The 24,400-nt window shown below is 53.0% G+C and overlaps 1 protein-coding gene and 1 long non-coding RNA gene across 2 annotated transcripts in view; one reads left to right on the forward strand and one right to left on the reverse strand.

Moving 5' to 3' along the window:
• LOC146356301 (BOLA class I histocompatibility antigen, alpha chain BL3-7-like) lies at window positions 1–23,010 on the forward strand. Its single transcript, XM_084831761.1, has 8 exons — window positions 1–89; window positions 7,092–7,373; window positions 13,320–13,595; window positions 15,254–15,544; window positions 16,430–16,513; window positions 17,260–17,292; window positions 22,493–22,525; window positions 22,977–23,010. Exons 1-8 carry the CDS (start codon window positions 35–37, stop codon window positions 22,994–22,996), a joined length of 1,074 nt encoding a protein of 357 aa, XP_084687887.1. The 5' UTR covers window positions 1–34; the 3' UTR covers window positions 22,997–23,010.
• The window catches only part of LOC146356295 (uncharacterized), an 867,031-nt gene that overhangs the window by 207,272 nt on the left and 635,359 nt on the right, over window positions 1–24,400 (reverse strand). The window lies entirely within an intron of this gene.

Genomic DNA, 24,400 nt, shown 5'->3' on the forward strand with positions numbered 1-24,400 from the left:
AGAGCTGAGTGAGGCGCAGGTGCGGCGGGGCGGCATGGAGCTGTGCGCGTTGTTCGTGTTGGGTGCGCTGGTGGGGGCCAGCTCTGCGGGTGAGTATCTCTGGGGGCTAAACTGGGGGGGGCAGAATTTGCCCCCAGCCTCTTTGCAATGCGTTTATTTGAGACGCGGGGGGGGGCAGACACCATTTCCCGCGCCAGTCCCCTTTCCACTCCGCTTTCGCCCCCAGTGAGTACCGACTCCGGTTGTCCTCAGCTCGAGATGCTTCGGATTATTCTCCCCCCCCCCCCGAAAAGCCAGCCTGGGATCGGGAGCTGAATGCGAAGGGGCAAGGGGGAGCTGCCTCTTTCCGCCAAATTTGTGCGTGCCTGGATCGGGGATCCCCTGTTGCCCCCCCCCAGATCTGACTCTGCGCCTCCAGAGGAGACCCTCCTCTCCCAAAGACCGCGCTGCTGCTTGCAAAAGTGGGGGGGGTCTTTCCCGTTCTTCTGTGCAGCAGCGCTGTCGCCGTAACGTAACGAAGGAGACGCGAGTAGCTCCTTGGCAGCGCGGATCAGGCTTCGTCCTTGGGCCCCTTGACCCCCCGCCCCGCTTCTCCTCAGCGCCCCACATCGCTTCTCCTGTTCTCCCCATCCGGCTCCGCCCCACCCCCAACAGCGCATTGCCCCCGGCCTGGATTTTGTGGCTGCTGGGCGAGGATTGCCCCTGCCAGAAACGTTTTCCTGCCCACGCGCCTCTCCTTAGATCCGACTCCGCTCCGCAGGCCACCCGCAATGGCACTGTGCATTTCAGTGAGGAAGAAAAAGAGAGCGGCCAACTTTCACAGTGTGGAAGGACTTATTTGCAGAGGACGGATAAACGTTGTGCCTTGCATGGCTGCGTCATTCCCCCAGCCGCTGCCTCTGGCAAGTTTCGCTTTTGGGGGCAGCACTTTTTGAGGGACAACCTCGCACCTGTTTTTCTGGTTGGTGTCTGGAGGCCAGAGTAGGGCAAAAATGCAGCGGAGGAGAGGTGTGGGGTGCCACCAAGGTTGGTCGCCCCCCCCAATCCAGCAGGGGTCAGATGATGGAGACCCAGTGCACTTTGTGTTCTGCGGCTTTCTATTAAATAATATTGCCTAGTTGCAATTTAGGGTGCAATCCTATGGGATAAGCCTCTGAAGTCAGAGGCTTACAAGGATCCAGTGCATTTACGCTGGACAGGCGTTTTTTCCCTTCTAGCGGAGGCTTGGAGGTGGGGAGGCTCGGGCGGCCATAGGATATGACATATGGCCACTACCCCAGTCTCCCCTCCCCCAGGAACTCCCCCTTTTTGCCCTGGGCATGATTTCATGGAAAGCAGCATAGCTATTTTATAGACAGTACAATTAATTATAGGTGTCGCTGTTTCAGTGAGGTTGTTGTGTATTCGTTCAGTCGCTTCTGACTCTTCGTGACTTCATGGACCAGCCCATGCCAGAGCTTCCTGTCGGCCGTCGCCACCCGCAGCTCCCCCAAGGTCAAGTCCATCACCTCCAGTGTGGTACACTGGCATAATTTATTCTCCTCGGGCACCCAAATGCCTTATTTATTGACAGTGCAATCCTAACCCGCTCACTGTTGATGGCTGGAGGGGGTTAGGATGTAGTGTAGGTCGGGGTGGGCAGAAGGTGGCCCTCCAGATGTTTTGGACTCCATCTCCTGGCATTACTGACTGTTGGCCATGCTGCCTGGGGCTTCTGGGAGTCGAAGTCCAAAACAGTGAGAGGGTTAGAATGTCACTCTCAATAGATAAGGTATTTGGGTGCCTGAGGAGAATAAATTAAAGCAGTGTACCTCACTAGGGTGCCAACCTAGCAGTTTGAAAGCAAGAAATTGCAAGTAGATAAACAGGTACGGCCTCGGCGGGAAAGGTAACAGCGTTCCGTGCACCTCGGTGTTCAGTCATGCCGGCCACATGACCACGAAACGTCTTCGGACAGCGCTGGCTCTTCGGCTTAGAAACGGGGATGAGCACCGCACCCTAGAGTCAGACACGACTGGCTGGGGACACCTTTACCTTTTTACCGCACTGAAACAACAGCACCTATAATTCATTTTAAAATCAGACACTTTGCCACCGTTTAATAGCATGCAAAACCTGCCACGGGGCAGCCCCTCCTTCTTCCACATGGCAGGTGGGGGGCAAAGGGCAGAGACTGGTGGGGCAGCTGGCCTGGGTCATCTCACCCGGGGCACGTGGGGCTCTTTTGTGGTTCTTTGGTCCTGGCCATGCAGAGGAGCTTCCTGTGTGTTTTTAATCTAGATGTAAGCAAAGGCAGGTTTGCTCGCAGCGCTTCTCAACTGGGGAAGCCCCAGAAGGGCCAGGCCTGGGCCCTTGGAAGTGGTTTCAAGGTACCCTCCGTCTTCTCTTGCTGTGGACAGAAAGGAAGCTGAGCTACAAGGAGAGCACAGCTATCAGCAGCAGGGATCTCCGGTGGTTTTAAGCTTCTTCCCACTCAAACCACGCGGCCATTTTTAGTTTGGCTTTTGGGTACTTTGGAGATGAGTCTCACTGTAGCTTTTCAAAGCCACGGATGCCTTTCCTCTTGGGCCTGTTGCTTGAAGGGGCCCCCCTCCCTGCCCAGGAATGTGTCCCCAGGTGTTCGTCTGAGCGTCTGTGGGGTTCTGATAACAAAGGCTGAAGCTGCCTGGGTTTGGGCGGAGGGAGAATCGGTGGCGGAAGCATGGCCTGCTGTGTTCTGGTCCATGGTGTGCATCAGCCTTTCCCAACCTGGTGCCCTCCAGATAGCTGGCTGGGGATGCTGGGAGTTGTAGTCCAAAACATTTGGAAGGCACCAGATTGCGGAAGGCTGATGCATATAGTATCAGCCCTTTCTGATAACAGGCCCTGCAGGTTTTTTGAAGCTTAACAAAGACCTGGAACAGTGGGACAAGAGATGAGTCTGTGTGCTACAGGCAACAGTGGCTGAATGAATGAAGTGGAACTTACTTTTGAGTAAACATGCGTAGGATTATATTGTTAATCTTTTAATCTTTTGCTTATTTTTTTAAATAACGAAGTATTTGTGTAATGGCACTTAAATTAAAAACCATTTCAGTGCAAATCAAAATACTTATTAAAATACATACAAAGCTTTTCTGGTTGGCTCAATTCTAGAAGCGTTTTCCCTGATTTTTAAATTTGTGCAAAGAGGGTTTTTTTTAGGCTACCTTTAAGACAGTTAATTATAAAATAGTATCTAAATTAAAAAGTCTTTAACTGCAAATGTAAAAATTGGTTAAAGATAAGTTTTGAAACTGAGGCTGTCTGGTGAATTGTCCCCTTCCCTGCCCACATGGCTATGTCACACCCCTAGCTTAGACAGAACATGGTGGGATGAAAACTGCTCTCCAGTTAGAGGGGGTTGTTTTGGCCCCACTCATAAGAACATAAGAAGAGCCCAGCTGGATCAGACCAAGGGTCCATCTAGTCCAGCATTCGGTTCACACAGCAGCCAACTAGCTGTTGACTGGGAACCCACAAGCAGGACACGAATGCAAGAGCACCCTCCCGCCCGTGTTCCCCAGCAAACTGGAGTACATAGGCGTAGTGCCTCTGATACTAGAGGAAGCATATAGCCATGAGGACTAGAACCCACTGATGGCCTTCTCCTCCAGGAATTTGTCTAACCCCCTTTTTAAAGCCATCCTAATTGGTGGCCATCACTACATCCTGTGGTAGCGAATTCCATAGTTTGATTATGCGCTGTGTGCAGAAGCTTTGACCATGCCCACGGCTGGCATGCGGCGTCTGGTACGTTAGCCATAAATTAATGTGGCCCTAAGGCTGAAAAAGGTTCCCCACCTCTGCTGTACATGTCTACTGGCAAGTAAGTCAATGGGGCTTACGCTAAAGTAAGCATACACAGCATCACAGCCCAGAATTCTTGCACAGTAGCCATGGTGCATTGCTAATTTGTGCCCCTTTCCCACTGCCTCCAAGACCTCCAAGTCTTTGTCCTGAGCCACTTTGAAAAAGAAAGACAAAAAGCTTTAAAAAGCCCCATGAGAGGCAGAGTTGTTCTCAGGTCCTTTGGAGAGGCTGCCTCTTTTCTCTGATTTAGTACCAGAAGGAGAGAACTCTCTCTCTCTCTCCCCCTCTCTCTCCTTCCACCATTTGAGCTGATCCTCCATGCAAGCAATTAAAGACAGTAAGAGCTAGGCATGCATGGAGAAATCCTCTTGCTGTGCTCCTCTTGTCTAGCAAGCCTCACAAAGCTCTTGCTTTCTTTACTAGAAATGTTAACAATTAATGTTAGCATTAAAAACGTAGAATCACACTGCTCTGTCTAATAACGCTTGCACAATAAATTACAGGTTGAAGTTATTTGTGACACTCTGGCCGAGGGGACCTCAGCCAACAAGGTCTAAATCCTGACCACTCACTCTGGATACCATGAGCATTCCTGGAAATAAAGGCCTTGGCTCGCCACAGATCTCTCCCTCCAATGCTTTTTTCCTATCTTGGCTGCATCAGATTCTTACATTCCCCAAATGAAGCAAGCAAGAGTGCCCTCCGGTGGTGATGAGTGACTCTTGCACCCTGGGCTACAGGTTTCCATCTTTTCCAGCTCTTGTCTAACTGGTGTCTTTAGCCAGGTACCCTCAGATTCTGGGATGCTAAAAGTCTCATAACAATCTCCTAGGAGGCAGGAGCCCCGGCCTACTGGCCCCTACAGCCCCCATGCTCTGTCCACAGCTTAAAATATGTTCTTTATTTGTTACGTTTATATCCCAGCTTTTTTCCTCCAAGGAGCCCAAGGCAGTTTACATGAACCTCCTCCTTTCCATTGTATCCTCACAACAACCCTATGAGGTAGGTTAGGCTGAGAGTCAGTGGCTGGGCCAAAGTCACCCAGTGAGCTTCATGGCCGAGTGGGGACTTGAACCCCGTTTATAAAAACCCTGGGTAGTTGTGATGGCCAAAATGGGTCGGTGTAATGAAGGACCAGGATCCAAAGGGGTGATCAGGGAAACGCTTCTGCTTCCAAGTGCACCTTCGGGCAGGGCAGAAAACACCCGTTGGACTGGAGGGCAGGGCGGAAGTGACAGAAAGCTACTTTGGTTTGTGTGCGTGTGTGAATTGACTACATGACCCCTCCACCCCTGCCAGGCACCATGACCTCAGTCCTTGTTCCCCCCTCGGTGGGGTTATTTAAAAGAAAAAAAGCCTAGATATGCTAAATGCACTCACACGTTTAATGTATCACCTCGTTTGGCCCTCAGATCCCCCTGATGGCTGTGAGCTGTGAACTGACCCTGGATTTGTGGGGTCCATAAACCTAAGGGGTCCATGTAGACGCAAACGATGCCTTTTCCTCTAATGGGACTGCAGCCCCCTTGGGGCTTGGGGCAGAACCTTGACAGCGATCTTGTTCATATGATGACCGCAGCTCAAACAAGCCATGGTGGTGTGGGCCGGGCCCAATTTGCTGAATTACCCGCCCAGGCGCAGCTTGTCATGTCATCTGAACCCCGGTGGCAGGAGTTGTCTGAGGGGGAAACAACCCTCAAATAACCCAACAGCAGCCCATGGGTTACCTGGGGCTTGTTCCCCCCTCTAACAAGCCATGCCTCTCGGGTTCGGATGACACGACAAGTCGTGCCTGGGCAGGTGATTAGGCAAATGGCACCTGGCATGCACTGTGGCTTAAATAAGCTGCGATGCTCGTAGGAACCAGGCCACTGTGTAGTATGGTGTGAGGCTGGCCCTCAAAGGGGGCGGGGAATGGGGGGCTTCTATTATTATCATCAGCATCATCCCACCTTTTCCCCAATACTGGGACTCAAAGCAGCTTTACAAAATTTAAAACTTTTACAGTTAAAACATATAAATAGAAATAAACCAACGTTAACAATATAATTAAATCATCAATAATATTGAAATTGTATAAAATATCAAAAATTTAAAAGACAGCAACAATATAAACAATAGTATCAGTCCATCATATTCTCACAGGTCCAGACTATCCCCAAAGGCCTACCAGAACAAAAACGTTTTTTCCTGCCTGCGGAAACATACCAAGGAGGATGCCACTCCCACCTCCCTGAGAAGGGAGTTCCAGAGCCTTGGGGCAGCCACCGAGAAGGCCCTGTCCTGCATTCCCACCAGGCGAGCCTGTGACGGTGATGGGACTGCGAGAAGGGCCTCCCCTGAAGATCTCAGGGCACGAGCAGGCCCATGGGGAGAATACAGTCTTTTGGATAACCTGGACCTGAGCCGTACAGGGCTTTATAGGTCATGACCACCACTTTGAATTGTGCCCGGAAACAGACTGGGAGCCAGTGCAGCTGTTTTTGCGGGGGAGTGGTATGCTCCCTGTAGCCAGCCCCAGTCAGCAGTCTGGCAGCAGCTCTTTGGACCAGCTGCAGTTTCTGAACACTCTTCAAGGGCAGCCCCACATAGAGTGCGTAACAGTAATCCCAACGGGATGTAGCTAAGGCATGTGTCTCCATGGCCAAGTCAGACATCTCAAGGAACGGGCGCAGCTGGCACACGAGTTTCAACTGTGCAGATGCACTCCTGGCCACCGCTGAAACCTGGGCATCCAGGCCGAGGGCTGAGTCCAGAAGTGCACCCAAGCTGTGAGCCGGTGCCCCGGGGGAGTGTCACCCCATCCAGCACAAGCTGAACCCCTGTCCCCAGCTCCAGTGGGGATGGGGAGTAGGTCCAGTTCCCAGCCAGACCCTTGCCCTGTCTTGCCTCCGGCCAGCAGAGCCCCTTCGTAGCACTTCTGCAGGGCCTCTCTCCTTTCCTTCCTTTTCTGCCCTGAGAGTTGCAAATATTCTCTCTTACTTCACATCTCTCCCCTTGGTTGCCTTCCCCTTCCTTGTACGAAAGGCTTTTTCTTACTGCCCCCACCTCTTTCTCCCCTCAACTCCCTCGCCAGTTCGCCTTCCCTCCGCTCCATGCTCCTCCCTGGGACACCTTCCGTGCTTAGAGATCCCTCCCTGCGCTTTGGGCCTCCTAAGTGAGGGTTGCGGTAGGGTGGCAGAACCGTCTGAAGGACTGTGGGCTAGCAGCAGTTTCACTTCCAGGCTCCGTAACTCTGCCGCTTTCTGTGTCCCTCCCAGGCCCCTCCCCCTCCTCGCACTCCCTGCGCTACTTCTACACGGGGGTGTCGGAGCCCGGCCAGGGGCTGCCCCAGTTCATCGCCATGGGCTACGTGGATGATCAACCCATCGACCGCTATGACAGTGACACCAGGAGGGCTGTGCCTCAAGCACCCTGGATGGAGAAGGCGGGGAAGGAGGATCCCCAGTACTGGGACAGGAACACCCAGATCTTTCGGAGCACGGAGCCAGTGTTCAGAGTGGGTGTGGAGACTGTAAGGAATTATTACAACCTGAGCAAGGGTAAGTGCAGGATGGGAGGGGCGTGGATTCCTCGACCCCAGGTTCCCCCTTCCAGGGGCGGGAGAGCTGAGTGCTGGGAGGGAGAGGAAAGGGGGGGCTCCGTGGAGATAAAGTGTTTCTCTCCCCCCTTCACATATTCAGCGTCCCCACATTGACTCGACTGCAGCTGGAGGAGGTGGGGAGGGAGTAAAGTCGGGCGGGACGCCTCCTTTCACCCCCCCCCCCGCCCAAACGCACTCAGAGCCAAGCGGGAGCAGCAGAGGGGGAGGGGGCTTCAGACAGAGCCACCTCCTCTTACTCGAGCAGCGGAGAGGGCTGCCTTGGGCATCTTCTGTGCCCTTTCTCTGTATTTCTTTCTTTCTGTAAAAAAAATGTCTCCAGCCTTTTCGTTGCAGCAAAAATTTGTTGCTGGTATAGTTTCTGCTCGCTTGCTCTGTGAGACCCACGAAAGGCACCTGCTCCCACCCTCATATGTGCTGACAGTGAATGGAAGGACACCGAGGTGACTAACAAGCGACACCTTTTTCATTTGAAGTAGCCTTAATTAATTAAATATTTTAATGCTGCTTCCCCCAGTGTTTAAAGCCGGTTACATAAAGCAGTGAACGCATTTTTAAAAGCCCTCAAACAGTATGAAAGTGTCGACCCAGTGGGTGCTGTGAAAAAGGCGAATTTGTATAAAAGCATTACAATGTCAGCAGTTTTATTTTCGATCCCTCTGGCCCTGGGACCCCTCGCCGGCTGAGGGCGTCACTGGCCCAATCTCCGCTAGGCTGCAGCGCCATTCCTCTGGTGGCCAGAACTGGAACATCAACTCCAGCCAGGACCATGAGACCCGAAGAATCAATCCGGACCTGGCTGGGTCCATACAGCTCCTGCTCCAAGCTGTGTTTCTCGGCCTCTGCAACTTGTCCTTATAAGTAGCAGCCACGGACACCTGACGCCTTGCCTGGTACCTGCTGTCTGCCCTTTGGTTTATCACTTATTTTTAAAAAATAATTTCTACCCCACTTATTTATTTATTTATTAGATTTATTAATCGCCCATCTGGCTGGTCACCCAGCCATTTTTTATCCGAGGCACAGGTCAAAGTAAAAATTAAACATAACAGTTAAAAACATCCTTACACTTTAAAACAAAACTAAATACTAAACATTAAAACAGGAAAACAGCTGTAGAAAATAAAAATGCAGCAGCAGTCAAAGTAGTTAAAATATTCCAAAAAGCAGAGGCAGATTAAAACTGCAAGTTAAAAAATTGCATGTGAAATTCCTTCCCCAAAAGGAAGATCTTTGCCAGCTTCCAGAAAATGATTAAGGAGGAAGTGAGGTGGACGTCCCTCGGGAGGGAGTTCCAGAGCCCAGGAGCGGCCATCGAAAAGGCCTTCTCCCTCGTCCCAATGACGTATGTCTCTGGGGTTGTTGGGACAACAAGAAGGCGTCTGAAGATGACCTCAGGAGATGGCAGGCTCGTATGGGAGAGTGCATTCTTTCAGATACGCTGATCCTAAACCAGTGTGGGCTTTAAATGTCATCACCAATACAGTAAATTGCGCCCGGAAACAAATTGGATGCCAGTGCAGCTCTTTCAGCGAGGGAGTCGCATTTCCGAATACTCTTCAAAGCAGCTATGTGTGGAACGCATTGCAGTAATCCAGGCGTGATGTAACTGAGGCCTGAGTCACCCTGGCCAGATCTGTATTCTCCAGGAATGGGCACGGTTGACTTTCCAGCCCCAGCTGGGGAAAGACACTCCTGGCCACAGCCAAGACCTGGGCATCCGAGGGCAAGGCTGGGTCCAGAAGGAGCTGCAGACCTGTGTTTTCAAGGGGAGTGCCGCCCCATCCGGCGCTGGCTGAGCCCCAATTCTCAGATCAGCTGTGCTAATCATAAGCACCTCCATTTTGTATGATTCTCATCTGCCCACCCACTAGCCTGTCTTTAGACTCTGGCTCTGGCTCTGGCTGTTTGGTTTTTGTCTCCCCAACCCAGTACTCAACCACCTGTCTGTATTTTGACCTCATCCTCTGTCTCTGACCCGTTTTAGCTTTCCTTACCGTTACCTTTTGCCAGTTGTGCTGTCAGTGGGCAGTGGCTCTTGCTGGATGTTCAGAACACACCCAGTGGTGGCTGGTGACTCCAGGCCCAAAAGGGGTGTGGTTTCAACCCATTTGGGGTTTCAGTTACTGCCAGCCCAAACTCCAATGGCGCCATCCGAGGTGCTGACAGGTGCTTCCAAGGCCCTGAGCCCTACCCCCAAACTGGGTTCAGCACCTTGGATAGCACCATTAGAGTTTGGGCTGGTGGTTTCTAAAACCCTGAATGGAATCACAGCGCTGATGGAACTGGCACTCCAGGACACACCATGGGTGAAGGAACGGAGTTGATTTAGCCAAAAGAGGCTAATAACCCAAGGAAGTAAAACAATACAGAATAATAGCAGCCAATTACAAGGCAAGATTAATATGCTTCCGCCCCTCCAGCTGCTGGGAGCCCCCTCCAGCAGTGAGCACACCCCGAGAATCGGCCTGGTTGGTACGCAGCACGTTCGCCATTGGTCTGCGTCGAGGCTCTTTCTCTCAACCCTCTCCCAGAGCTCTGTCTCGTAAAAGATGCTCCTGGTGGGCACTTTCTTCCCCCCCTTTCTCAAACCTCATCTCAACAAAGGGGTCATCGGCACACCCCTCTCACCCTGCGCCTTCAAGCTGGGAGGAAGAACCAACCCCAATAATGCGCAGGCTGCCGGCCCAACAGAGAGAGCTCCCATCTCCGCTCCCGGCTGGCCTCGAGAGCGCGCCAGGAGGCCTCATCTGCCGGCCTCGAGCGCAGCATCACAGCCTCAGCCCTGGGAGCCAGCACAGCTCCCCCCCACCGCATCAGTTCAACAAATAGGCCCAGTGGCACTCTAGACATGGCAAGAGAACTGGTGCGCCGCTGACCCCTCGACGTGCAGTAGTTTTCCGCGTTCCCACTACACTTCACCAGAATCAGGGCCCAGATGCAGCCTGGCGCTCTCTTCCGTGAAGACGCTTCTGAGCGAACGTGCCTCGGATCACACGGGGAATCACACTGGGGAAAGGAAACAGAGACTGAGGGTGCCCAATGAATCCAGATCTCTCCACCTGCTTTCTGTCCAGACCCCATTCAGGCCCACCACGTTGGTTGAAGGGGAAGAGAGTAGGAAATGCTGCACGTCCCCTGGCACCGTTCTGGATATGGCCCCCCAGTCCCGGCGGGCAGCACACGGCTCCGTGGGTGGGGCACGCTTGCGATGGGCAGGCGGGGTGGGCGAAAATGCTCCGCTTTCAGGCCTGCCCCCACTGCCGCCTCCCCTGCGGGGGGCGCTGCACTGAGCAGCAGAGCCCCCCCCCCCCCGTCCCCATTCCCATGAATATGCTGCAAGGCGCTGCAAGGGACCTGAGTGTGAACACTGCTGCTGCTGCCGCCGCCGCCTCCCCCTTACTGCAGACGGTGCAGCCAGCCAGGTGGCGCCTGAGGGGAGTTTGCAGCCTGGGGGCTGAATGAGACGTTGCATCAAATGCGTCGTGTCCAGAGGATTCTGACTTTTTTCTGCTCTAGTGTAAGCCCATGGGGGCCCAATCCCAGTTGGGGGTACCATGCGTGAGCAGGGCAGGGTTATACCTTCCCAGCCAGGCGCTTTCTCCCAAGTTCGCCCCCCTGCGCGGAGCCGAAAGAAAGGCGGGGCTCCTTTGGCGGTGGTGGGGCTCTTGAGAGGCTGGCAGGCGTGCTGGTGTTCCTCTGCCGCGCAGCCCACGCTCAGCCGGTGGGCCCCAGCGGTGCTCTGCTCGTCCCAGCTGCAGAGAATTACGAGGCCCCACAAAACTGTGTAACCTCTCTTGTGAAGTTTATTCAGAACTATGACCGAATCGTCTCCGAGGGAGCAGGGCCAGGCCGGCCGGCTGGCTCTTGGGCACGTTTACAGGCTAGGGTGGGCTGGCAGGAGGCACGTGGGGTTCGGGTATCTGTGCTTCTGCTGCTGCTCCCTCTTCGCTGGGAACAGGGGAGGAATCCAGGTGAGAATGTCAAGGGCCTTAGGCCCCCTGAAAGCCCCCAGCCCTCCCAGATCCCAAAACACGGTGCCCGTGCTCTCACGCCCCCTGGCTGCCAGGCCAGGCTTGCTGCCTCGCCCCTGCCACCTCCGCTGCCCTGACCAGCGGCTGCTGATGCCAGACGGCCAGCAAGCCAGGGCAGTGTCACCCCAGGGCACCAGCCACCAGCGCTCTCCCCTTTCAGATTTGAGCAAGGCCACCAGACCCCATAATGGGATGGTGATGCCTCCTTCTGAAGAAGTGCTCTGCGCTCAGCTCTGGTTGCTGAAAATGGCAGATGTACAAAATAAACAATGGACCAGAAGAAGGATATGGGAAGCAGCAGAACCAGAGCTACTCAGCTTTGTCCAAGATGAAATATTCTTCAGGGAGCGGCACGGCGAACCAGTGGAACTCATTGCCACAGGATGCTGAGGAAGGCAACGGAGAGTCCTGTGACCACTGTTCTTGGAAAAGGGCTAGACAGATTCCTTGCAGGAGGATGGAGGGCAAGGATGGTTTCCTCTGGGTCTGTGATGAAACGGGGGAAGTGTCTGGTTGCAAAGACTGCTGCCCCTTCGAGAGAGATTCCAGAATCCAAGTATCTGAAAGAACCGAGGCCTCTGTCCCTCTCATCTGTTCTGGTTGACACTTGTTGCTGTAGACAATAAACAGAGCAGGAGGAACAGATTTTGAGCCAACTTGACAGCCCGATCCTCTGCGTGTTTACTCAGAAGTAAGTCCAGCGGAGCCCAGTGGGGGCTTACTCTCAAGTAAATGGGGTAAGGACTGCAGCAGTATATTCCAGATTAAGAATTCTGGGCCTACAAACTGATTCATCTGGAAAGCGATACCACTGGAATGAATAAGCTGCCAATGTGCAGTGCCCCCCCCCCCCGCCAATTACGATCATGTTGGGGAGACGTGGGGAAGCCTGTCTGATGCTTTTGGAAAACCTTGCGGTGGTGTCCTTGACTGAGTGGGGCTGTGAGAGCAGCAGGGAGCCATCTTGGGTGAGGGCAGCCTGAATTCTGATCAAAGCATGGGGGGCATGTTGGAATGGGCAAAGCGCCCTTGGCTCTGATCCTCTCATTCTGGGCGACATGGAACCACTTCCTTGGGACTCCCCTCTGCAGTTTCCCTCTTCCCAGGGAGCAGATCTGGGAGTGGCGGGGGGGAGCAGGGCAAAGAGGCTCTTTCTCTGGGCGATGCCAAAATCAGCCCCTTTCCTTCCGAGAGCAGGCGGAGGGGGGAACGGGCCTCTTGGGTTTGCCTTTCTCATCCTGGGCCTCAAGGAGACTCGGGGGGGGGGGGGCAAACATCAACCTTGCTCCTTGCCATACCAAGGCGCCCCACCCCCCCCCTAAAAAATGCTCGGGTTCTCTTTCGAGGAGGAGGAGGAGTGGGGGAGACCGGAGCCCCCCACCCTCGGGTGCTCAACAGCCACAGTCACGGAGACGGGGATGGGCATGATCCGACCCTGCGGGGGGACATGGGGTGGTCGTCCCCCCCCCGCGCCTTCTTAGGATGTGGGGGGGGCTGCTTCTGACTGACAGGCGCATCCCAGGCCGGGGGCAGAGTCGGGGGGCGAGGGGGGATCAGTCAGATCCGGTTCGGGGAGAGAAGAGGGGGATTCAGAAGGGGGACGTGGCGGCATTTAGGCGCTCCGGATTTCAGTCACGACCAGCCAGTTTTCGGTTCAGCAGTCAGGAAGATCCACTGTCTGTCCAGCGCTTGGTTTCCCAGTTCACCGGTTCTCTGACAGCTTCTTCCAGGGGCCGGAGCCCCTTTTGTGGGGCCTGATGCGGGGGAGCCGGAGGGGCGGGGTGACATGGCTGCCCCGGTCCGGTCCCCCCTCGTCGCCTCACCTCACCTCACCTCATCCGTGTCTCTTTCAGGGTTCCACACCCTGCAGTGGATGTACGGCTGTGAGCTGAGGGGAGACGGGAGCAGAGGGGGGTCCATGCAAGACGCTTACGACGGGAGGGACTACCTCAGCTTCGACAAGGAGACCCTCACCTGGACGGCGGCCGATGTGCAGGCCCAGATAACCAAGAGGAGGTGGGAGGCTGAGCCTGCCATTGCCCAGCGTGACAAGGCCTACCTGGAGGAGGAGTGCGTCGAGTGGCTGCGGAGATACCTGGGCTACGGGGAGGAGACGCTGCGGAGGAGAGGTGTGTGCACGGGGGGAGCAAGCGGTGCGTCACGGAGAGGAGGGGGGGCTGGGGGGGCTTCTCTCCCTCCCCCCCCTTAATCCCTCCCTGAAGCACAGTCCACAGACCCCAAAGGTGGCATATCAGGACCGTCCCTCTTCAGACCCCTGTGGAGGGAGGGATTTTCAACAAGCGCCCAGATTTTAAAAATAAAAACCCCGGGAAGTGGAAAAGTTGCCCAGTGGAGGCAGCGATGGGGGGCTGGATTTTCTTCCCTTACGCCTCTACAGTTTGTACTCGCAGGGAATTTATTTATTTTTAGTGTTGAGGGGCATTCCTCAACATGGCCTCCCCTCCACCTGTGCCTGAAGTGGCACAGTCCGCCCTCCCACCTCCTTCCTCCACGTGGGGCCGATCCAGCCTGAAAATGACACAGGAACACACAATCCCGGGCAAATTGCCTGGTCCAGGGTTTGCTGGGCTGGGCCAGTTCAGACTGCAGGTGGGGAGGGGGCTGCATGTGTGAGTCCCCCCCAATGTTGCAAGAACGCCCCCCCCGCCCTGGGAGAGCTGCCTCTGCCCTTTCTGCCCTAAAGGAGACCTACCTCTCCTCTCCCTACCTCTTACTCCACCCCCCCCCCGAGTTATAGGCCAAGATCCCCTTCTCCCCTCCTCCCCTCCTCCATCACTGCCTTGGGGACAAGATCCTTCACTCCCCTGTAGAGGAGTCCCATGTGCACCAGTCACACATCCCAGGACTTGCTCATCTGCGGGGAACAGAGATAATAATTGCAAAACGAGGACTCCAGAGTTTCATGGAGGAGGGGAGAGTATCCTCCATACACACAATTCTCTGTGAGGTTTTTACCCTTGAGGTCCCCGGAAGTTGCATATGGGCATGTGCAGAGTGCTTTTTGATTTCGGATGGAAACGGGGTTTAAAAAGCCACTGTAGTAATACGCTGAGGATGCACAGACTGCCCCATCTCAGAATACCACCTCTTCTAAAATTGATCCAGTGTAAAATAACAAAAGCACTGACCCCATAACTTCTCTTGTGACTTTACATCCTCTTGAAATGCCAGTTGGCCCTGTTGGTAACCTCATGTTATCTCCACTCCTGGTAGATCTGCAGTGGAGAAGGGAGTTATTGTAACATCTCTGAGCAGCTCAGAGGACTGTAAGAGATTCTGTCTCTTTCCAGGGGCGTTTGCTTTGTTCACAAAAATGAATAAAATACGAAGTATGGTTAATGGAGGAACTAAGAGACAGGAATTCAAGGGGAGTGAAGAGCAGCAAGGGCAGCACCCCTCCCTTGAAGGGAATAATCAGGACCAGCCTGAGCTGAGTTCAGTTTATGACCCTCATTTCAGAGGAATCTGAGTCAAATTCCACCACGGAGTCCAGGTGATATTTGCCCCCAAGACACACTGGGCAGGTCGCAGAACCAGGCATTGTAGCTGATTATTTTCAAAGCGTATCAAGATGCCAGCGAAGGCTGAGGGATCCCCTTGCTTCGAGGTTTAGAAAACCTCTCCGGAGTCCTTCAGGGAGGAGTGTTCAATCTATGCGGTAGGACAAGATCCCACAAGGGGCGTTTTCCTGCTCTGCAAATAAAACATCCATCCTGCAAGGCACTGGGGAGGCTCTGTGCTAACTCCAAAGCTGCTTTTCTTGCAGAGACCCCCGCAGTGAAGGTGACGAGCAAGGCGGAAGACGACGGCATGGAGACCCTCGTGTGCCAGGCCCACGGCTTCTACCCCAAGGAGATCGACGCCACCTGGAGGAGGGATGGGGAGGTCTGGGTGCAGGACACCCTCCGTGGGATTGTGGCCCCCAACTTGGACGGGACCTACTACACCTGGCTGAGCATCAAGATCGACCCCAAGGACCGGGACCGCTACCGGTGCCACGTGGCGCATGATAGCCTGCTGGAGCCTCTGGACTTTGCCTGGGAGGAACCTTCTATTGGTGAGGGACTGGAGCCTTCTTTGTCGGGGGGGGGGGGGGTTTTCTGGGAGAAGAATTTTTCCCCACAGAAGAAGGAAGGGGGACACAGATTCCGTTTATGTGTTCTTGGGTGCAAAGCAAATGATTTGGATTTTGTGCTTTTCAACTCCGATGTCGTCCTTTCTGGCAGGCACCCTGCTGCCTTGTAGGTCATAAACGGAAATTATGTCAGTGGCAAAATCTGGCTGTATCTCTCTGTAAGCCTGAGTGCCTGTGAAACCACGAGATTTTTTGCCAACATTTGTATTATTCATTTTATTTATTTAAAATATTTCTTGGCTGCCTTTCAGGGCAGAAGTATTCCCATGGCAGCTTCCAGCAATAAAATACAGAAAAACAGTTAAAATATTAAAAACTGTCAAAACATGAATGCAATAAAATAGCAATAAAACAACAATAAAAGGCGACAATAAAACCAATAGCAACAACAGCAGTCCTGTCAGGAGAAGGCCACAGTAAAGTAATATGTTTTCAAGGCCTTCTTAAACGCCTGCAGTGGTGGAGCATGGTGGACCCCCGACAGCAACTTATTCCAGAGGTATGGGGCCACTGCAGAGAAGACTCTCTCACTTAGGCAGATGTATCACACGATAGGAGGAGTAAAGCCTTATTATGGCTTCCCCCCCACCTCCCACCCCAGCCCTAGAAGGACTTTTGCAAAGCTTTACAGGGGATGATGTCAGGGGGTGGGGGCTGTTCCTTGGATACCTCCCTCCACCAACTTGAGTGTCTTCCCACTCTATTGACTCCCCATCCTTCAGCCATCTAGGGCCTCCCTGCTAACAGGACAAGACTGTTTTGTGTTTCCCTTCAGTTGCTTTGCTCTTTTTCTCAATTCCACTTTAGCATCCAACATGGGGCTCATTATCGGATGTGTCGTGGGGGCCGCTGTCCTGCTGGTGGCTGTGATCCTTGGGATCTATTTCTACAGTAAGTAAACTTCCCTGCTGAGTCTACCACTTTTTGCGGGGTGGGGAAGTTTAATTTAGTCCATGACTTTGGGGCCTGGCTGGGCTTCTCTGTCCTCCCTGTCTCAAGTGTTGGCCTTGCGATCCAACTCAACGCAGTGGGGCTCTTCACACAACATACAGCCCACCAGGGGTTATTCAACCCACGGTGAGGCTGTGGTGCATGCGGCTGCTATTTTGAATTGCAGCCCCCGCTCAAGGGTTACTGTGTTGTGTGAACCCAGTGAGCATGGGTTATGTGGGGGTTAAACAACCCTCGCATAACCCATGTTCTGTTTTAGGGTTGTGGCTCATCCAAACCTAGTCAGTCTGATGTTTGGAGGGTTCCAAACATGACTGATACCTACATGAGTGATATCCTTTCAAAGTGGGTTGAAAAGTAGCACAACAATCTGAAAATAAGGGTAAAGCCCCCTCCAACCTGCTTCTTCAGATGCTGTCCTGAGCTCTCCTCCAGGATTGTTCCAGAGGGAAGGACCAGAGGCAGCAACAGTTACTTTGGAGCAAATCAGGTGGTTGGTGGATGCGTGGAAAGCCTTTGTCCTAATGACAGTTTCTTGGAGAGCTCGTGAGACCTCCTTCCTTGGAGGCTGTTAGGAAGAGGCTGGAGAAACGTCTTCCAGGGGCCCTTCCTCAGTGCAGAGGGTGAGAATGGATGACCTCTGGGGGTCACTTTTGAGTTCTGACTCTCTCTCTCTGTCTCTGCAGAGAAACGTCAAGATGGCTACAAAGCAACAGCAAGTGAGTGAAACCTTCCTCTTCGCCTTTTTAATCCAACATGGGGCAGGCTAGGATGAAAAATAGGAATCTAGGGGGATTACGTGATATGCACGTGTGTGTCTCTCCAAGCCTTAGGCGGCCCCTGAAGCTGCACAGGGGCTATTGCCAGCAGCACAGTTCTCTTTCCCACCCAAGAAGGCCCCTGGGAAAGGTGGGTCCTCCTTAGTTTGCAGCCAGGCTGAGGGATGGGCTCTAATTTTGCTTGCTTGCTTTGCTTGCCTGCTTTAATGGATTTGTATGCCCCCCTTCGGTATAAATATTTTCAGTCAGGCTCACAACAATAAATGATCTAAGAAGCGGTGGTTGAGAGAGGAGGGGAAGAAAAGCAGGATGGAAGTTCTCAACATAGGGTTGTCGATCTATTAGAAACATTCAGATTTAGCTGCTTGGCTCAACTATGGATGTAAATTTTGCACCCACACTTATTCCCCCTCCCCCTTGAAATTAAGAGATGGTGCTTCCCTCGGTCTCTTAATTTCTCTCTGTTCACTTGTATTAATCTGGAGGCCTGATTACTCAGGGTCTAGCCAAAATAGATCCTTTGCATTACCGAGATGAAACTAGACCCCTTGTGGAAGGAAGAACAGTTTATTGACAGAAAAGAGATGCAGAATGAAAGCACGAAGAAAGCTCATGCATCTCTTCAGCCGATGAAGCTGACATCCTCCTCAAAGCTGTGTGGATGCCGGGGGGCCCAATCAACAGCATATGAAACATCGTTTCTGGGACCAAATGTTCTCCAGGCTGGTAGCAGACGTATTCACCCTTGGAGTGAGACCAAAGTAGCTTGGCCTCACCCCAATCTTGTATACCCTTTTCTAGTATTTTAGAACATACACAAAGCATTTCAGGCAGGTAAATAATTTACCTCTCCTGTGACATTCCAACATAGTGGGAAAGGAACCCTCTCCAATTCCTCAGTGAGGAACCCTCAGTGACTCCTCCATTTCCTCAGTGAGACAGAACAGTAAAGCAAACAGGAAATTAGGCCGCTGCGTAACTGCTGACATGAGGATTAAACCTTTATCAGCGTCGGACAGCTAGCAATTGTTAACATGAGGGTTGGTGCCTGCTTGATGCCAGTCTCCCTGTGTGTGAAGCCTACGAAAGTACAACACCCGACCCAACTCCTTGCCATTTCTTCTGCAGTCAGACTCACTACACCACTCCCTTCCTGCCTCCACTCTTTTATTGTTGATGCTTCTCAAACCAGTTCTTAGCTGGAGTGACAGATTTGATAGGCGATGTTTTCAATTTGTCTGCACTCATGAAAACCATGGCGGGGTGGTGTCCCTCTCCTGACTGAGAAGCTTCTGACCCGGCTCACACATCATGGCTACCCAGGGTTTGTTTAACCTGCCAGCCTGCCCCGCCCACTGAGTTGTTGATCATGACCTTTGAACCCAAAATTGGAGGTCATTGGTGGGAGAAAAACCCAGACTTGTAAGCTAAAAACAAACTATGGGTTCTAACTCTGGGTTGCCTCTCCCCCAACAACCCACAGTTCTGGGTTTGGACGTCACCCTAAACAACCCAGGGACAGAGCATCCCTGGCTTCTTTAGCTCAGCAGGGCAGCTGCCAGCACACTTGCTCACTCCCACTCATTCACGACAGCCCAGGGCTTAAACAATCCATGGGTGGTTGTGATGTGCAAACCAGCTCACTGTTCCCAGAGTCTGGGGAAGGGAGCAGGTGGTCCCAGGGGACTCCCTCCCCACTTTTTTTTTCCCTTGATTGGAGCCCCTTCCTTGATTCCATACAGCTCAAAAGAACAAATTGGTCAAGGGAAGGGGCTGCATTTGAGAAACCTCTGTGTGGTTTCCCCTGCCTCCACCTCCTCAGCTCTGTGCCCTCTCTCCATTCCTCAGGTCCCTGCTTCTAACTCACTGCCTGCTTGACACCTCCTTCTCTTGGCCACCCAGTCACATCAAGGACAGGAGTGTTGCGTGGATTGGCACCACAGACACTTTTAGGAGAGATCCCGCTGTCTGAGGAGTGGCGGGCGGCTATAAGGCCCAATGCCCTCTAGATAGCTCTGGAACTCCCTGCCCGAGGAGGTTCGCTTGGCCTCCTCTGCTGGCATTTACAGGGACCCTACCTTGTTTTGGAGGAGTCTTTACCTGAATTATAGTTAGTCATTGTTCAGCTGGAGAGGTGCTAGTTCAGATTCTTCCCCAGTTGTGTAGAAATGTCAGGTTTTAAAGATTTTTTAACAAACCTTTACTATTATGTACAGCACTGTACACATCCAGTCTCCTCGCAGGGTTTTGGATGGCTGGAAAAGGTGTAGCAAAGGGCTGCTTGTGGTCTTCCCAATGAGGCTACCGGGTGTCCCCGTGGGAACAGAATCTGGACATGATAAGCCAGGAGTGCCCAATGTGTTTTGGTCTACGGATTGGGTTGCCCTGGCCCAGAACGATCCAGCAGGTTGGGCAGCACGAGGCAGCCTAGACCCTGGCCCTGGCCCCCAGCCGCCTACAGGTCTCACGTGGCCTTCCGTTTTGCCTTTCTCCGCACAGAGGCAATGAGCAGCAGAGGAAGCTGCTCTCTCTGACCAGCGGGGATTTCTCTCTGGGGGCAGGGGGCTTGGGGAGGGTCCCGGGGCTTGAAGGAGGGCCTCTGTGGGCCAGGTTAGACCTGCAGATCAGAGGTTCCCCATCCCTGAGATGAGCCTTTGGTCTGACCCAGCACAGCTCTTCTTTCGTTATTGTGTTCTTATGACCGGAGGGTGGGGTGGGGTAGATAAGGAAAAAAGCTTATGGGGGACATGAGAGAAGTGTGTGAAATTCTGCACAGTGTGGAGAAAGCAGAGAGGAAGAAGTTTTCCTCCCTCTCTTGTAATACTAGAGCTTGGGATCACCCAGTGAAATCAGTTGGCTTTGGCACTGGGTGAAATGGAGGGAAGTATTTCTTCAGACAATGTAAAATTAATGTCTGGAATTTGTTGCCCCAAGATGGGGTGCTGGGCACCAGCTTAAACGTCTTGAAAGGGGGATTAGATAGCGGGATGGAGAAGAAGAGGGCTGTCAGAAATGCTCCATGATGGCTAGAAGGAACTTCCGTGGTCAGTGGCCGTGAATCTCGCAGTGCCAGATTCCGGAGGGAAGAGAACATTGCAGAGCGGTGGGCTTCATGCTCACATTGGGGGCTTCCCAGAATTGCCCTGCTGTCCACCACTGGAAACAGAATGCTAGACTAGGGTTGCTTCTCCACTGAACTCTTTAGTGGCACTGAGGCATTGCTTGCTGCAATTAGCTAGAAGTGGAATTAAAATAACTTAATTCCACTCACCGCTTAATGCAGCACTATTTTATCTGGCAACCGACCCCATCCCTGTGACCAGACCCTTTCATAGTGTTAACTCACAAGTAAATCCTGTTCCACAAAGGTCCCTCGCAAGCACTGTTAAAGGCTTCCTGCTTGCAATTTCTGTTGCTTTTATTGGTTCCCGCTGAACACAACAGCGGAGTGGCTGATGAATAGCCAGGTAATTGCCCCTTGAATAGCCTCTCTTGATTGCCCCTTGATGTCAGTTTCTGTTCCCTGATGTTAGAGGGAGGCTTGCATTGCTGTTTTCGTCTCATTTTCCATTTGTTATAGTGAACATGCACTATTTTACAGTGAAAATGAAATGAAAAGGAAAAAAACCCAAGGGGAAATAAACAGTAATTAAAACCTCCCACATGATTAGAAAAACAACAGCCAGTCGTCCTGCTGCCCCATATGCTTGGAACTGCCTCCCAGAACGCTGTTATGGTGCCCCCTCTCTTGCTTCCTTCAGATCCCTCCCTACGTGCTTCAAGTCCCTCCTCAAAATCCTTTTTTCTTGATACCTTTGGCCCAGCTCCGCGTTCCCATGCAGCTAGCCATGGTGGGTTGTCGTGTCGCCCAAACCCGGAGCACTTTCCGTGGGGTAGCTTGTTTTTCAAGCCAGCCTGACAACCTGTGGCTTCTTCTAGGGTTGTTCACACCCACCATGGGTTGGCCTGTCATCCAAACCCAGGAGAGTAATTGTTTATTGTTGCTGTTTATTCGGTCAGTCGCTTCCAACTCTTCGTGACTTCATGGACCAGCCCACGCCAGAGCTTCCTGTCGGCTGTCACCACCCCCAGCTCCCCCAAGGTTGAGCCCGTCACCTCCAGAATATCATCCATCCATCTTGCCCTTGGTCGGCCCCTCTTCCTTTTGCCTTCCAGAGTAATTGTATTTTACAGTAAAACTGAAAAACGAACGGAGAACATTATGCGGTGCCACCTCTGTCCCTCCCTCCCTCCTTACTAGCTTGAAATCCCTCCTCAAAACCTTGGGCACAACCCCTGGTTCCCACGCCCTGCTGTAACTCAGCCTGTAACTGAGCTCAAGCACGTACAATCATCAGCTGCATCTTCTTCTCTTGTTTGCCTACATTTCCTTTCCCTTCTTCTGTCTCCTCCGTGTCGAGTTTTAAATTGTAAGCTCCTCAGGGCAGAGACCTGGCCTCTTGTCTGTAAAGTGGCATGCACACTGTTGGTGCTACATAAATAATTAAAGAAACAATGAGAGCACCAGAAAGGGCAAGTAGTTAAAGGCAGAGCAGCCCTAAAAAACCCCCGTAGCATTTACCCAGTCTGCACTGGACAGGCTGTTGTTGTAAGTGCTGTAAAAAAAAGAAGCACAAAGCAGGTCTGGAAAAAAACATAAGAACACCGCCGCAATGCAATGATTTTACAGTTAACATTTGGGTGCTCCATCAAAACTAGTGAAGGAAGAAGGACAAATCCAGAGAGAAGGGCTGTGGTAGTCAGCTAGATGCACACTTGGTCTGATCCAACGGGGCTCTTCTTATGTTCTTGTAAACTGGTCAGATCAGAGAGAGGCGCCTTTGAGCAGTCTGGATCCTCGGGGCGTTAGAACTGCTTGGCAGCTGAAAGGTTGCTTTGTAGCTTTTCTCTGGAAAGAACAACGCCCGGACACTGCTGGCCCTGCCAGGCTCATCTAGGAATGGATTTGTTGGTACCGATTTAAATTCGTATAATTCTTCTATGTGTCTATTTTTGTGCTGGCTTCTGGGGCTAAAGCAGTTAGGCGTAGCTGACTAGGAAGCGTGTTGGTGTTTGAAAGCAAGAGCCAGAAAGATCCAGTAGGCAGATGCTGATTCCTTTTCATTTCTCTCCTTTCCAGCGAGCGACCGAAGCTCCAACAGCTCCGGCAAGGGTGAGTGTGAGGGAATCGCACCCCAAAGGGCAGGAGGGATTGTGCCTCTCCCTGCAGCTGCTGGGGGAGGGGGGAGAGAAATTGGATCTCCCAAGGACATTCTGCTTGACACCTGAGATGTTCTTCCTCCACCTGGTTCAGAGTTCGCCAGCCCCACCCGTTCTGTGCAAAGAGCCAGGCCTGGAGCCTGCAGGGCACAGACCGGTCCCCATGTCGCATGGGTAGCTAAAGAGCATCTGGACTCTGTGACTGGAAGCGCGGAAACCACTACAGCTGCCCGAAAGCCAACCAGGGAAGACTTTTCCAGTTGCACATCCTGGCCTCCTCCCAGAGGGTCATAAAGCCTTAGAGTCTTTTCCCTTGAAAACAGAAAAGCGCCCCCCTTCCAAGTTGTCAGTCATGGGTACTATTTAGGGAGAGGCTAATGCCTTGTTCCTTCTCTCCAATACAGGGAGCAACCCAGCCATCTAGGAGCCCCAACCCAGGTGAGTGGCGGTGGGGCGGTGGGGCAGTCAGTTGAGAGGCCAAGGCCTTGATATGGAGAACCTAACCTCCATTCCTCCTATTTGCGAAAACTCATCTCCCCCACCCCCGCCTGCCTTGTGCTGCCCGTCTCAGGAATGGAAGGGAGAGGGGTTTGGGGTGGGGGAGAAGGTGTTGGTGCCACAGAGGGAGGACGGGTGCATTCAAGGGGACTTGCAACAGGTGCCTGGCCCTGCAGTATGCTGGCGGAGCGAATCCTCTGCTGCTGCCCCTTCCTTGCCCTGCGGCTTCTGCTGGAGGAGGCTGCAGCCCTTCCATCCCAGGCACAGGGCTGCAGGGCGCTCCTTTCCCAGCCGCAGGATGGCAGTGGCGGCAGTGAGTCACCAGGAAAAGGAGGTGCTCTGCAGGGGAAGGAAGCACTTGGCTGCAGGGCGCCTCTTCTCCCTGGTTGCTCTCTTCCTCCTAGCGGGAAGGAGCCTCCCGCAGCCAAGCCTCGCCCCTTCCCACCCGGGAGCAGCTGCCTGGAGGAGGACGTGGTGGCACTGCTGGAGCAGCCAGGCCCTGGCAAAGGCCAGTCTTTGATTCGCTTGTACACCCGCATTTACACAGAGCTCAGAGTGCAGATGGGAGTCCTGGAATCTCTGGATGGAGAATGCAGCTTCCCTCATCTCCTATTTATATTATATTATATTAATTTCATTTCTATACCGCCCAACAGCCAACACTCTCTGGGCGGTTCACAAAAATTAAAGCCACAGGGCATCCCCTGAAATCCTAGCCCTCCTCACCCTGCAGCAGGGTCTGGGTTCTGCAGGGTGCCCTCTAATGCGTTGCACTCAGTTCGGGTGACCGAGTAACGTCAGCTGGGAGGGCGTTCTTGTGCCTCTCCTTATCCCCCCCCGCCCCAGCCTCGGCAACGACTGTCACAGCTGCCCAGCGCGCGCTTGTACTTGAGCAAGCTTCGCCCCGTGATTCCTGGCCAGTCCCCCCCCCCGGGGCTGTTGCCTGTTCCTCCGCCTGGAGAGAGACGCCGCGATCCCCCCCCCCGCCAGGCTGGATGGGACTTTGGGGGTTCATCTTCTTGGCTTCATCCCAGTCAGAGTCTCCCGGTTTTTCCTCTGCAGCCTGACTCTGGGCTGGCAGGTCTCCTGATGGAAAGAGAGACAGCAGGAGTGGATCCGTCCTTGTTCTGATTTCTATTCTCTCATTTCAGAGATGTCTTCAGTCTGCTGCTGACGGCAGAGCTCGGCTCGACGTGATTTGCTTTCTGGCACAGCTGCAGCCTGAAGAGGCATTTGCATCTTAGCCTTTTACCCGATAAAAGAAATCTGTTGATTAATGTTAGGAGTTTAAATCAGAATTGCACAGGGCACCATCTCAGAAGAGACATTT

This window comes from Heloderma suspectum, chromosome 2, assembly GCF_057233095.1.
Source record: "Heloderma suspectum isolate Gila_16-S chromosome 2, 16-S_ref, whole genome shotgun sequence".
In the NCBI taxonomy this organism is placed as follows: Eukaryota; Metazoa; Chordata; class Lepidosauria; order Squamata; family Helodermatidae; genus Heloderma; species Heloderma suspectum.

Bases quoted from the DNA above. Each gene is read 5' to 3' on its own strand.
- LOC146356301 (XM_084831761.1), top strand. From the start codon at position 35: ATGGAGCTGTGCGCGTTGTTCGTGTTGGGTGCGCTGGTGGGGGCCAGC. The intron at 90-7,091 runs GTGAGTATCTCT...TGTCCCTCCCAG, and splicing joins GGTGGGGGCCAGCTCTGCGG to GCCCCTCCCCCTCCTCGCAC. The intron at 15,545-16,429 runs GTGAGGGACTGG...ATTCCACTTTAG, and splicing joins CTGGGAGGAACCTTCTATTG to CATCCAACATGGGGCTCATT.